Source organism: Mus pahari, chromosome 8 (assembly GCF_900095145.1).
Source record: "Mus pahari chromosome 8, PAHARI_EIJ_v1.1, whole genome shotgun sequence".
NCBI classification, from domain to species: domain Eukaryota; kingdom Metazoa; phylum Chordata; class Mammalia; order Rodentia; family Muridae; genus Mus; species Mus pahari.
This window is the reverse complement of record NC_034597.1, coordinates 24,447,559-24,460,219: the sequence shown is the minus strand read 5'-3', so window position 1 is coordinate 24,460,219 and position 12,661 is coordinate 24,447,559. Positions and strand designations below refer to the sequence as shown.

The following is a 12,661-nucleotide window of genomic DNA, read 5'->3' as shown; positions in this document are numbered from 1 at the left end:
AATGGATCTTCTGGCCCAAAGTTCCAAAGTCCTTCTACCATCTTCCCCAAAACATGGTCAGGTTGTCACAGGAATACCCCACTATGCTGGTACCAATTTGTCTTAGTCAGGGTTTCTATTCCTGTACAAACATCATGACCAAGAAGCAGGTTGGGGAGGAAAGGGTTTATTCGGCTTACTTTTCCATACTGCTGTTGATCACCAAAGGATGCAGGACTGATCACTAATTGAGAAAATGCCCTACAGCTGGATCTCATGGAGGCATTTCCCTAACTAAAGCTCCTTTCTCTGTGATAACTCAAGCTGTGTCAAGTTGACACAAAGCTATCCAGTACACACACCTAGGGATGCTGCTTGGTGTCTAAATGAGCCCCTTGTGTCCGAATCTTTACAGAAGGAAGGGAAGAGCATTCTGTGCTTTGGGGAGAGCTAAGTCCATCTGATTGTGTAAAGCCGGTGACACAGGCTGGTGTGGAGAACTCACTAGATAAGTGGAAAGGAAAGCAGCTGTTCTTCTTCTCTGTAGTTCCTGGTGCACAGGCGTCCTTAGCTCTGGGGAGACCTGTGATAGATGTAGCAATATATTGATACATATGTACATTGATACATACAATATGTGATACTGATGATATATGTAGTATCTCTATTCTAGGAGCTTTCAAACTAGAAACAGAGTCACAGGCGTGAAAAACTTTATCTTCCATTTCATTCAATTAGCTTTCATTTCCAGGCCTTCCTGTACTGCAGAGTGAAGCTCAGGCCCCCCTCCAGCCTACCCTTGGGGCAGCTTCATATGACTTCTAGTACTAGACTAATGGTTCTCACCTGAGGGTTGCGATCACCACAGGGGTTGTGCATCAGGTATTTGCATATATACAAATATATACATATATACAAAATTGCATATGTAGCAAATATACAGTTCTGAAGTAGCAACGTAAATAATCTTATGGTTGGGTGTCACCACAACATGAGGAACTGTATTAAAGGTAGCAGCATTAAGAAGGTTGAGAACCACTGCTTTAGACTAGTTTTTCTTAGAGTACCTTAGTGCCAAAGAATGATAAATCACATCTTACATCTTGAAAGGTTTACCTGCCTGTAACTCAACAGAAATTCAAGAATGGCAATGAAATCTCTCAATCTCTCTCTCTTTCTCTGGTGTATGAATATGCGAGGGTGAGTGTATACACACGTGTGCATGGATACCAATGGCTGACAGAGGGTGTCTTTCTTGACAGCTCACTACTGCATGCTTTGAGATGGGATAGCTCATCCGAACTGGAGCTCATTGCTTGGGCTATGCTGGCTACCCAGTGAGCTCCAGAGGTCTACTGCTATCCATCTTCCCAGCACTGGGGTTACAGAGGTTCACTGCTGCTTTGGCTTCTACATGGATGCTAGGATGGGACCTTGGGTCCTCCTGTTTGTGTGGTAGGCCATCTGATTGATCCATTTCCCCAGCCCTTTAGCAGCAAAACACCAACAACTCAAGTTTTCGTAGTATCCAGATGTGTCCATCCGAGATGGCAGCTTTGGGGTCAAGAGGCAGGAAATGCAAGCGTTTTATTTATTTTTTAAACTGCATGAGTGCATTATTTCTAGCACCTCTTCAAACATTGTACTTTCTGAGTGTAAGGCCCACTGTCTAAAATTAAACAGACAAACAAACAAACAAATCTTTGAATGTTGAGTGTAGTGTAAATGCCTTGTTCTGGCCCCTGTCTCCTGAGACTCCTCCAGTGGCCTCTACCCGAAGCTGATTCCTTTTCTCTCTAGATAGGAACCAAGATGGGAACTTACCTATGGCACTTGCTTCTTGGTAAAGAAACCATTATGGCGGCTTCTTCTTGATGGTTGTTACCCTGACCAACCTTCTGGTTTTTCTTCCCCTGATAAACAGAACTGAAGTAGACACAGGTAAGGGCCAAGAGGCCGAGGGCTGTGGCCACAGCTCTACATCTGAGTCAGATGCTCATTTCACAGATCCGTATTTGTGAGACACTTCTGTTTCTTCACTGTCTTGGTGTGTCCCCCCCAATGTGAGTCAAGTGTTTCAGTTCAACAAACCCAGCTTCTGCACCCAGAGGGGACAGGGCACACAATATCTGCTGCGTGTTAAACCCCATGTCCTGCATTCTTTGTCATTTTTGTTGCTAGACAGGGTCAATCTCCTTAGAGCCTTGGCTGCCCTAGAACATGTTAGGTAGATCAGGGTGGCTTTTAACTCACAGAGCCCCTCCTGTCTCTGTCTCCTGAGTGCTGTGACTAAAGGAGTCTATCATTATACCCACCAGGCTCACACATTCTTTTCCAACCTGTGGCTTTGTCTCTCCACTGTTTATTCCTGAGATGAGGTGCTCTGAAAGTGCTGGTTGGCAGACTCCATAAGTGTGACCACAGCACAACTGATTTATGGGATAGTAGCCACTCAGTACAACTGTGTGCTGGGTGGCTCTGTTCTGGATACAGTGCAGCTCTGTAGGCATAGCAATTTGAGTGTCTCTTGGTGTTTGGGGAAAGCATGTGGAAATCTTAAACTGATTATAAAGAACATGATACAAAAAGGAACACAGGGGAAGCATGTGTGTGCATGTGTGTGTGTGTGTGTGTGTGCATGTGTATGTGTTGCACAATCAACATGGAATCTGATTCCTTCATTGGCTCAAGCATTATTTCATGTTTAAGCCTAATACTCCTTAGATATGTTTCCCTGGGGATAAGACCATGGAAAGTAGCTGAGACCCCTACAAGGAAGCAAGAGGCAAGAGCATGCTGGGATCTGACAGTAGAATAGCATCTATGGGGGGCTCTGAGGGTGCAGGCTAGCCAGATGGCACCTCAGCTCCACCCTTTGAAGCACACACACAGCCAGAAACTACAGGGAGGTGTTTGTTTCCTGCCTGTTGTGCTTGTAAAGTCAGCAGGACTTGAAGTCGATGGTATTGGCAGAGTGGGAGACAAGAGGAGATACAGGGGTGAACAAGATCAAAGTGTGCCATGCCCATGTGTGAAAGTGTCAGAAGGGAATCTCTAACTTTGTAAAATGAACACAGGCTAATAAAATAACTGGGGTTACCCAAGCCAGCAGGCTCCTGGGCACCGTGGAGCCATGTGCTGAGAACAGGACTGAAGGCCTAGAACACTGGCTGTTGCCTTTTTAGACATTTAGAAAAGCATCATGGTCCATCATTTAGATGGAGAGTGTCTGCAATGGTGCGTAGTTGGCCTAAGTCTGTGGCATTATTAAATAAGTGATGGACATCACTCTTCAGCTCTGGCAGTCTCTGTGCCCTTCACAGCCATCAGAGAGATCATCTATGAGAGCCAAGAAGGCAGTTTGATTCAACACGGTTCAGTAGCTGGTGCTGGTTTAAACTTCTGGAATTCGAGCCTGAGTAGTTTTATTTCAGGCATATGTAAGCACAGCATAATTTGGTGAAAACTATTCTGGCAACAATTGACTCCATTTCTCACGAAGAACAAAGCTTATGTAAATCCCCTTGAGGAGCAGAATCAGCTAAATGCAGAGAATAGGTTTTATAGATTCATTGAGAAAAACAACTTTATGATAAGGGTCGGGGGAGGATTTGGTGCCAGAAAGGTCTCTAGCCACACAGCTAGAGCAAAAGTCATCACACTAGGGAGTGCACCTGCTCACGCCCTTCTGGGTGGATAACAGATATTGCGTTCCTTCTCTTGAAGGGACAACCTTGTGTGCTAACATGTCAGCTTCCCCTAGAGCTTATCTATGAGGTCAAAGACTGCCTGCCTCCTACCTTCAGCCTCTGTGGAGATAGATGTTCAGGGGACTGGAAAGGAGTCAGTGTACTAAGACCAAAAATTTATGAAGCAGTTTATAAGAGAAAATCCAAAATAATACTTGCACTCTTGTGCATGCATGTGTGTGTGTGTGTTACTGTGTGTTTGTGTGTACTTGTGTGTTTGTATATACTTGTATGCATGCCTGTGTGTGTGTGGGTGCTTTTGGGTGTGTATGGAGGTTAGAGGTCAGACTTCAGTTTCTTTCTTCAGGAGCTATTCATCATGTTTTAAAAAAATAAAAGACTTCGCCGGGCGTGGTGGCGCACACCTTTAATCCCAGCACTTGGGAGGCAGAGGCAGGTGGATTTCTGAGTTCGAGGCCAGCCTGGTCTACAGGGTGAGCTCCAGGACAGCCAGGGCTATACAGAGAAACCTGTCTCGAAGAACCAAAAAAAAAAAAAAAAAAAAAAATAGGCTCGATTATTTTTACTTTTTACATGTAGGTATTTTTATGTGTATTTTCCATGTATGTATGTGTATCACATGTGTGCTTGGAGCCCCTAGAACTGAAGGTTGTTAGCAGCCATGTGGGGTTATGATCTAAACTGGTCTCCCTTTAAGAGCAGCAAGTGTCATTCACTGCTGAGCCATCTCTTCAGGCCCCATCATGGTTTTTTGAGACAGGGTCTCTAATTGAATTGGAGCTTGCTGAGCAGGTTAGCCCACAGAACTGGGCTGTCCCCAGTTCCCATTTTTAGGGATTAATAGTGTGAGCCACCATGCCTGGCTATTTATATGGCTTCTGGAAATAGAAATTAGGATCTCTGCCCAAGCACTTTACTGACTGAATGATCTTCTTGATACTTATACTTTCTGAAACAAACAAGACCATCTTCTATAATATACTCTTGGAAATCAACAAGACACAGACACATAAGCAAAGATTATGAGTAGTCAGCTCACTAAGGAGGATCCAGAAGCCCAAAAGGCACAGGAAAGATGTTCCTTCTGGGAGTCCAGAGAGACATTAACATGACCGCATAGCAGCCCTCAGTTCAAAGGCATTGTCAATCACTAGAAGACCAGGTGATGCCAATCCAGGGTGGCTGGCTGTGAGGTGTGAAAGGAGCCTATCACTTCTCGCTGGAGGGAGTGTGCCCATGCCAGTTTACTGGTGGCACCACAGTGGAATCTGGTGGAACAGAGCGAGCGTAGGGCATAGGTTCTTCATTCAATTATGCTGCTTTCAGATGTATATCAATGCTGTAATGCCCCGGGAGGCAGTCTGCATGATTAGTCCCCTACAGCACTGTGTGATGAACTGGAGGCTGAGAGTGAGTTAGCCCTCTGCCACTTCGAGAGCTGTCAAGTAGATGCACACACAATACCACTTTGTAAAGAGGTGGCATCAGGAGGACACAAACTTGACAAATGCACAGCTTCGTGTTTCTGTCCAAAGACACTGTGCTGAGTGAGATCCTAAAAGGACCAGGTCACCAGGGTACTTGAGAAGCAGGCACACAAAACAGGGGCTGTTGGCTGTGCTCCCCAAGGGTCCATGCCAGGAGTGCATTACCCAGCAAGCAAGCATGGGTATAGATCTGGCCAACGGAGAGGCAAGGACTAAGAAGATAGATATTTCCAGAAGAGCCTGCCAAGGCCAGGGAAGGGACTGAGGGACATGAGCAACTCCAGTGCCTGCACCGAACACTTCAGAGGCATTTTCCATGGTAACTCCAGCTGTGCCCATTTAAAATTTGCATTTAATGAATTTTGCTAACTATGTGCTTTCTTGTAACTAACACTGTGATCAATAACGAGTATTTGCATAGCCACAAAAATCCCATGATGTCCCCGCCTAGTAAAGTTATCCTCAGACTCAGGTGGCCACCCTGCCATCCTAGGTCAACAGATATTATGAATGTTTTCAAGTTTCACAAACACGGAATCACTTAATTGTGATCTTCTGTGTCCTAATTCTTTCATCCAGCATAATTATTTGATACATTTCTTGGTTCATTCATTACATTTTAAACGGATTAGTGATATCCCACCCATCACATGGATATACCACATTTTTTTTATCCATTAAAAGAAAACAAGAAAAATGATTTCTGGGAATGAAGTCCGAGGGTAGGAGGCATGAGTGACAGACAGAAAAGGGCCAGGGATGCACAGATTTGTACCTAAGCAAGGTCAGGGCATTCTGGAGGGTGACTAGCATTGCCAGGAAATGCAGGGACAAGAGTCGAGCCCGCTATCTTTTGGGGAGTCAAGTGTAACTGCCGTGCCTCTGAGTTTGAGTTCAGGATGGATTCTGACATGGTGATGTTGGGTTTGGGGAGATAGCTATGCAGGAAGCCCAGACAGTTTCTTTCTTTGTCTTTCTCTCTCTTTCTGAGGCTGGGTCTTACTCTGTAGCCTAGGCAACCATGTAACTCACTACATCCCCAGGCTGGCTTTGAATCTGCAATCCCTTCCCTCACCTTCCCACTGGGATTACAGGTGTTTGCACCGGGCCATCCTTAACTATACTTAATGCCACTTAACTACTTAAACAATTGTTAAAATACAATAAATGCGTATATACACATACATATATGCCATTTATACATGCCCCCCCCCCTTTTTTTTTTTTTTTTTTGAGACAGGGTTTCTCTGTATAGCACTGGCTGTCCTGGTACTCACTCTGTAGACCAGTCTGGCCTCGAACTCAGAAATCCACCTGCCTCTGCCTCCCAAGTGCTGGGATTAAAGGCGTGCGCCACCACTGCCCGGCTAATATACATGACCTTAACTTAGAAAAGTTAATAAGTGAATTGTGTCTTATATAAATTATATATTAGTTAACATTATTTATAAAATGCCTAAGACTTAAAACTTATTTGAAAAAGATTCATTTTATTTTATGTGCATGAGAATTTTGTTTGCATGTATATCTATGTACATGTGTGCCTGGTGTCTACAGAGAACAGATGAGCGTGTAGGTCCCTCTGGAACTGGTGTTACAAATGGTTGTGACCCACCATACAGGTGCTGGGAACCCAGCCTGGATTCTCTGCAAAAGCAGCAAGTGCCCTCACCCTGTGAACCATCTCTCCAGCCTCCCAGACATTTTAAAGAATCTCATGCCTTTTCTGCTCAAATATTTGCATGTCTCTTGTATTTCTGCAGTCTCTTAGAAGGGAATCAGCTTGAAGTAGCTCTCAGGCTTTAGCAACAGCCTGATATACGTTCCTCTTACGCCTCTGGGCCTGTGGTTCTCCTTAGGTATCTGCAGAGAGGATCCCTCACTCAGTGTCACCATATATGGTTTATCTACTGACTCCTGCACACCGCCTGGAACATGTGGTACTGTTAATTCTATGTGTTAATCACATCTAAGTCTGGATCTCTTTTGGATAATCCTTCCTCATTTTAGTAGGTTTCTGACACTTAGACACTTTTGGAAGCTGAACTGAATAATGTTGTACTTTTCTCCCAACCAGTCACCAGGAAGTGGCACAGCAGGACTTTTCATTTTGAATTGTTTGTTCTGGATTCAGATCTGCTTTGCCAACCATGGAGGCTGAAGATCTTTCAAAGGCTGAGGACAGACCCAAGGACCCAGGTTTCCAAAATGAAGGACAATCCCCTGCTGTGAAGCCCAAGTTTTCACTAGAAGGGCAGTCGCCCGGCCCCAGTGTCCTCTGGGACATGCTTGAACAGAAATTCCTGGAATATCAGCAGCTAATGCACAAGAACCCAGAAGAGCGTCGGAAGAACTTACTGAGCCTTCTCCCCCTGTTCCTAAAGGTCAGAATCCCAAATTTTATTTTAGTTTTGTTTGGCACACAAGATTTTAGCAGCTATTTGTGGGGTACAGCATGATGTTTTGATATGCGCACTGGCCGAGTCTGGGCATTTAGTAAACTGTGTGTCTTGGCTGTATTTATTTATTACTTATTATTATTTCTGGTGAGATTGTGCAGAAGCTGTTTCTAGCTATCTGGAAAGCACGCCGCTGCTAATGTGGGGATCCCGGCGCTCTTCAGCACCAGAGGCTGATATAATACTTTGAGGACACTTAACAGATAGCTAAAAATAGAGTTGGTGGTGTGAATACCCACACAAGAGGTCTCAGAGGAGCCCAGAGATGGCTCGCCTTACTTTTTATTCATGAGCTGTCATAAAGTTCCATAAACAACATGGCTTATGAGCAATATAAAAATCACATTTTCAATTCTTGGTAGCTATGATAACATCAGCAACTGGACAGTTGAAACTCTCAAGTGTACATGAAGGAGCTCGCATTTATTTTGGTTGATGGAGGTGGAATGTCTAAACTTGACTCTCCATTTTGGGGCCAAGGAGAAATAATGTGATCTAGAACGCTCTTTGAACGAAGGCAATGCGCACTTGTGAGTTTGAGTTACTACTGCTTGGAAAGGAGTATTTCCTGAGGTGTGGGGTCATGCCTGACGGAAGCAGCTTCTTTGTCAGTCAGACTAACAGAGAAGGGGTGAGCCTTGTGGCGGCAAGATGTGGTGAAGGTTGGCAGTCATACTCACTCTAACTTGGTGACTCTTGAGACTGGCAGAAGCGTCGCTAACCCAGGCAAGATTTTGGTTATCGTTTTGGTAACAGGGAGGCCTATGGGAAACCCAGAGTATCTGGAATTCTCACAAGGGCTGACCTGGGGGATGAGGCAGAAATTAAATTCACCTTTAGGACCCTGTGGTCAGGGCTCATGTCTTTAGTGCACAGGAAGAAACATTCTCGGCCAGGCTAAAGTCAACAGTGTCTCAATCCTGGTCTAGGGTCAGCTCTTCCCCATGACCGCTCTCTTGCTTTTTTCTTAGTATCATCTTGTTCTGTTGTCTTAGTTAGTGTTTTATTGCTGTGATCAAGGCAACTCTTATAAAGGCAAACTTTTCATTGGGGCTGGCTTACAGTTTCAGAGGGTCAGTCCATTACCATCATGGTGGGAAGCAAGGCAGCACAGTGCTAGAGGAGCTGAGAGTTCTAGATCTTGATCTGCAGGCTGCCAGGAGCGACTGTCTCCCACAGGCAGCCAGCAGGAGATCTTCCACACTGTGGGGAGCTTGAACCTAGGAGATCTCAAAGCCCGCCCCACGTGACACACTTTCTCCAATGAGGCCACACCTAAGAGTGCCACTCCCTATAGGCCAAGCACTCAAACAAATGAGTTTATGGGTGCCAAATCCATTCAAACAACCACACCAGCTTTTAAGTAGGACTACCCAAACTATACAAATACGGCGACAGACTTACCATGGTTTGACTTAAGATGTTTCAGCTTTATGTGCAAAGTAATGTGTGGCCAGCTGAAATTGAATGTTAGGTTTAAAAGGCTGCTTTTCTCCAGGTCTGTCAGTGTCTGGTTTTGTCCTCTCTCACTCTGCTGGACTGAGGCTGTGAGTCCCAGCTCCCGATTGGCCTAGGTACCACAGCTAAACAGCCAATGCAGTGCTTGCTCAGTAGGCTGGCTGTGTTTGGTATATTTTCATCTACAGTGGATTTATTGGGATGCAAATCCATTGTAAATCCAGGAGCAGAAAAGAAACTAAAGGCACCTGAAGGAGAGTGGTGCTCCAAGTTCAAACACATAGCAGGGGCAGAAGGAAGACCTTGAGGATTGTGTTGTGATGTCAGCTGGCTGTCATAGATGAGACCTAGACAGCACTCAGCAAGCTCTACCTGACTGAGCACTCTGCTACGTGTTTACAGACTCATTATAACCCCGTGGATATTGATATGAAGCTACATAAATGGCAACCCTGAAAGTGGAGAAATAGAGGTCTGCAGAGGTTGTGCAACCTGCTGAAGGTCATCCAGTTCTTAGCTGGGAGCAGAACTGAAGTGGAAAGCCCGCTTGAAGCCAACAGTGCTAACCACTAGGCTCCTTTGCTCAGCGCTTGAGTTTGTAGGGTAGGGCCTATCTGCTTTTCCTTTTCTTGGTCCATGATGACTCATGATGCAACAACTTTGCCTGCTAGGACCTTACTTTTCCCTTGGTGACAAAATGATTGCCACTCCCCAAACACATGCTGTCTGGGTTTCTAACTCCAGGGTGGTGAGGGCAGGGAAGAGGTGTTATTCCATCACATAAGAAGCACCACAGGGCCAGTGGCTTCTATGGCACACAGCAATGTTGTAAAGACTGCTGTTCTTTGTCTGTGCAGAACTGTGGGCTTTGAATCCTGAGAACTTTCCCCATCCTAGGACCTCATGCTGGAGGAAGAAGCATGCTTGAAGGAAGCATGGATGAGTTCTGGTCTCAGACTGAATTTGCTTCAGTAGATAGGCAGCACTCCAGGTCATGCAAAGATACTCCGTGGTAACAGATATGAGGAGAGCTAATGCTGTAGCTCTCATCGATTAAGATTGTCCTTGGGATTTGTGCTCTGAGAAAAGCAGGGAGCAAGACAGAGAGGACCCAGAAGCGATTGCAAAATTTCTCTGTGTATGGAACTGGAGAGGTACACTGGAGAAAAGGGAGATCTGGGGGTGTGGTAGACTGGGGATTCTGTAAATGGTCTCACACCTCCATGTGAGAAGGACGGTCTATATTCCTTTTTCTTTTAAAAAATGTTTCTTTTGACTTGTGAGATTATAATTATATCATTTTCCCTGTTCTTTGTCTCTCTGCATACTCTTCATATACCCCCTCCTTGATATTTCAGATTTATGGCCTTGTTTTTCATTATTTGTTGTTTTACACACACACACACACACACACACACACACACACACACGCACGCACACACACACACATTTTTTTTTTTGTTGTTTCAACAAAAGCTTTGGTGCACCAACCTAAAAAACGTATACTCACACATCTTCCTAAATACATAAATATAACCTACTCAGTTTGTGTAACACTACTTCTCTCTATGTATTTGAAAGACTGACCATTTGGTATTGGATAACCGAGTGTATGCCCTTCCCCTGGGAGGACTGTCTTTCCTGGTCCCAGCCTTCTCAGTTGCCTACAGTTCTTTGTTCAGGGTTGAAACCTCTTGGACTCTTCCTTGTTCACATTAGTCTATCTACTGTGGTGTTCTTGTTCATCTCATGTTTGCTGAGTCCTATAGGTGAGAATTCACGAGTGTAGCTTCGGACATTATTAGAAGACACAGTCTCAGCAAACTCCCCAATCCTTGGGCTCTCACGGTCTTTCTTCCTCCACTTCTTTAATGATCCCTGAGCCATAGGTGTGGGAGTTGTATTATAGATGTAGCTGTTGGGCTCCAAATATCTTCATTTATCACAACCTTCTTCTTGAATCTAGGAGAGTTTTGGTGGCTTGACTAAAAGAGCAGGGAGGGCAAACATTTCTAGGCCCAGGACTCAGGGGACTCCTGTGGCAGCTCCCTGCCAGTTGGAGTGCTGGGATCCTCGAGTGTAGAGTGTTGCTGCCAAGTAGCAGGAAGACTAGACTGTCCCGAGTAAAGAGCTATGTGGACAGGAATATGGCTATTCTCCTTCTTGTTCACATCCTACCTCCCTGTGTGTGTGTGTGTGTGCGCGTGCGTGTGCACCATGCACACGTGTTCATGTCCGCTATATTCATTCTTAAGCTAACTACCAATCCAATGGACTTTGTATCATTAAATATGGTCATTTTAAAAGTAGGTCTTCTGGTACTGAAAGAAAGATAAGTACCACTGAATATAACAGCAGAACTAACCGACAATTATTTTCTAGTGTGATGTCCAGAGGGGACACAGGATGTCAATGTCCTTCCCAGCTCACTCCTGAGTCTACCCAGCAGTGGAGACCGACCCTGGTTTACTCTCACCTCAGGGAAACTGCAGCTTTGTTACTTTAACAGAAGTTTTGCCATACTGCTTTTACTTTTGTTTGTAATTTATAAAGGTGGTTGTCCACAGTGCCACACTAAGCAGGAAGTCTCATGTAAAGTCCCAGGAATGGTTGAAACTCAAAGGCCAACCTCCCAGACCACAATGAGAGTAATAATATCATGGTCAGGCAGGAAAGGCAACCACACTTTTTGTCCTGAGCAGCTGGGGTTTTCTCCCATCGCCACATGAGCGTCTGTCTTTGTTTATTTCCCTTTGGAGGTCATAGCATTGTTTCCTTTCTTGCCTGAGAAGAGAAGGGACAGCCACGAGGCATGATGGTGCAGCTTAGATAATGTTAGTAAATAAAAGATTTTTTTTTAAAAAAAATATTGAGCAATATTTTCTCAGCATGCAAGTCCCAGTTTGGGAAAAAATTAGGGCCTTTTGGAAGCTACTTTAACTCTTTGGGGTCTCCGTGGTACCATTCAGCGAATGATTGGCTCTGTGCATCAAATGGCACCCTGGCGGCCTGAAAGAGCGAAGGCAGCCTGGAGAAAGCGCCCATCACAGTCCCAGGAAGAAGCTGTGCCTTGGGAGCCCTGGCTCTGAGTACAATTACTGCTCAAGTCACAGTGGCCCTATTTGCTTTATTGTCGCGTGCCTCCAGGAGTCCCACTGCTCCCGAGACAATATCCATGCTCCAGAGCCAATGGCCTGAAAATTGGTCTTTGAAGGGCTTGGGAGTTGAGGGAGGAGGTAAGGAATTTATTTGAAAGTTTGTACCACAGAGTTCATGGTCCCAGGGCAGGACAGTACCCTACCTCAGAAATTCCAAGATCAAAGGATTGTTTTCCATCTAGAGATTACGTGTCTGAGTGACCGAGTTCAGGTGATAGCTGCCATGGTCATGGATATGAAAAGGCTACCTGGTTAGTCTCTCTGTGGATGGAATAATCTGGAATAGTCCAAATCCAACTCCTCCTCAGTCTATTTCTCTTCTCTTCTCTTCTCTTCTCTTCTCTTCTCTTCTCTTCTCTTCTCTTCTCTTCTCTTCTCTTCTCTTCTCTTCTCTTCTCTTCTCTTCTCCT

The 12,661-nt window shown here is 45.0% G+C and overlaps 1 protein-coding gene across 1 annotated transcript in view; it reads left to right on the top strand.

The window, feature by feature from the left end:
- The window catches only part of Wdfy4 (WDFY family member 4), a 237,520-nt gene that overhangs the window by 13,920 nt on the left and 210,939 nt on the right, over nt 1-12,661 (top strand). Inside the window, exon 2 of the mRNA XM_029541917.1 lies at nt 7,311-7,560. Within this exon, the coding sequence (XP_029397777.1) occupies nt 7,327-7,560 (234 nt within the window). The 5' untranslated portion in view covers nt 7,311-7,326. The remainder of the gene's footprint in view (nt 1-7,310; nt 7,561-12,661) is intronic.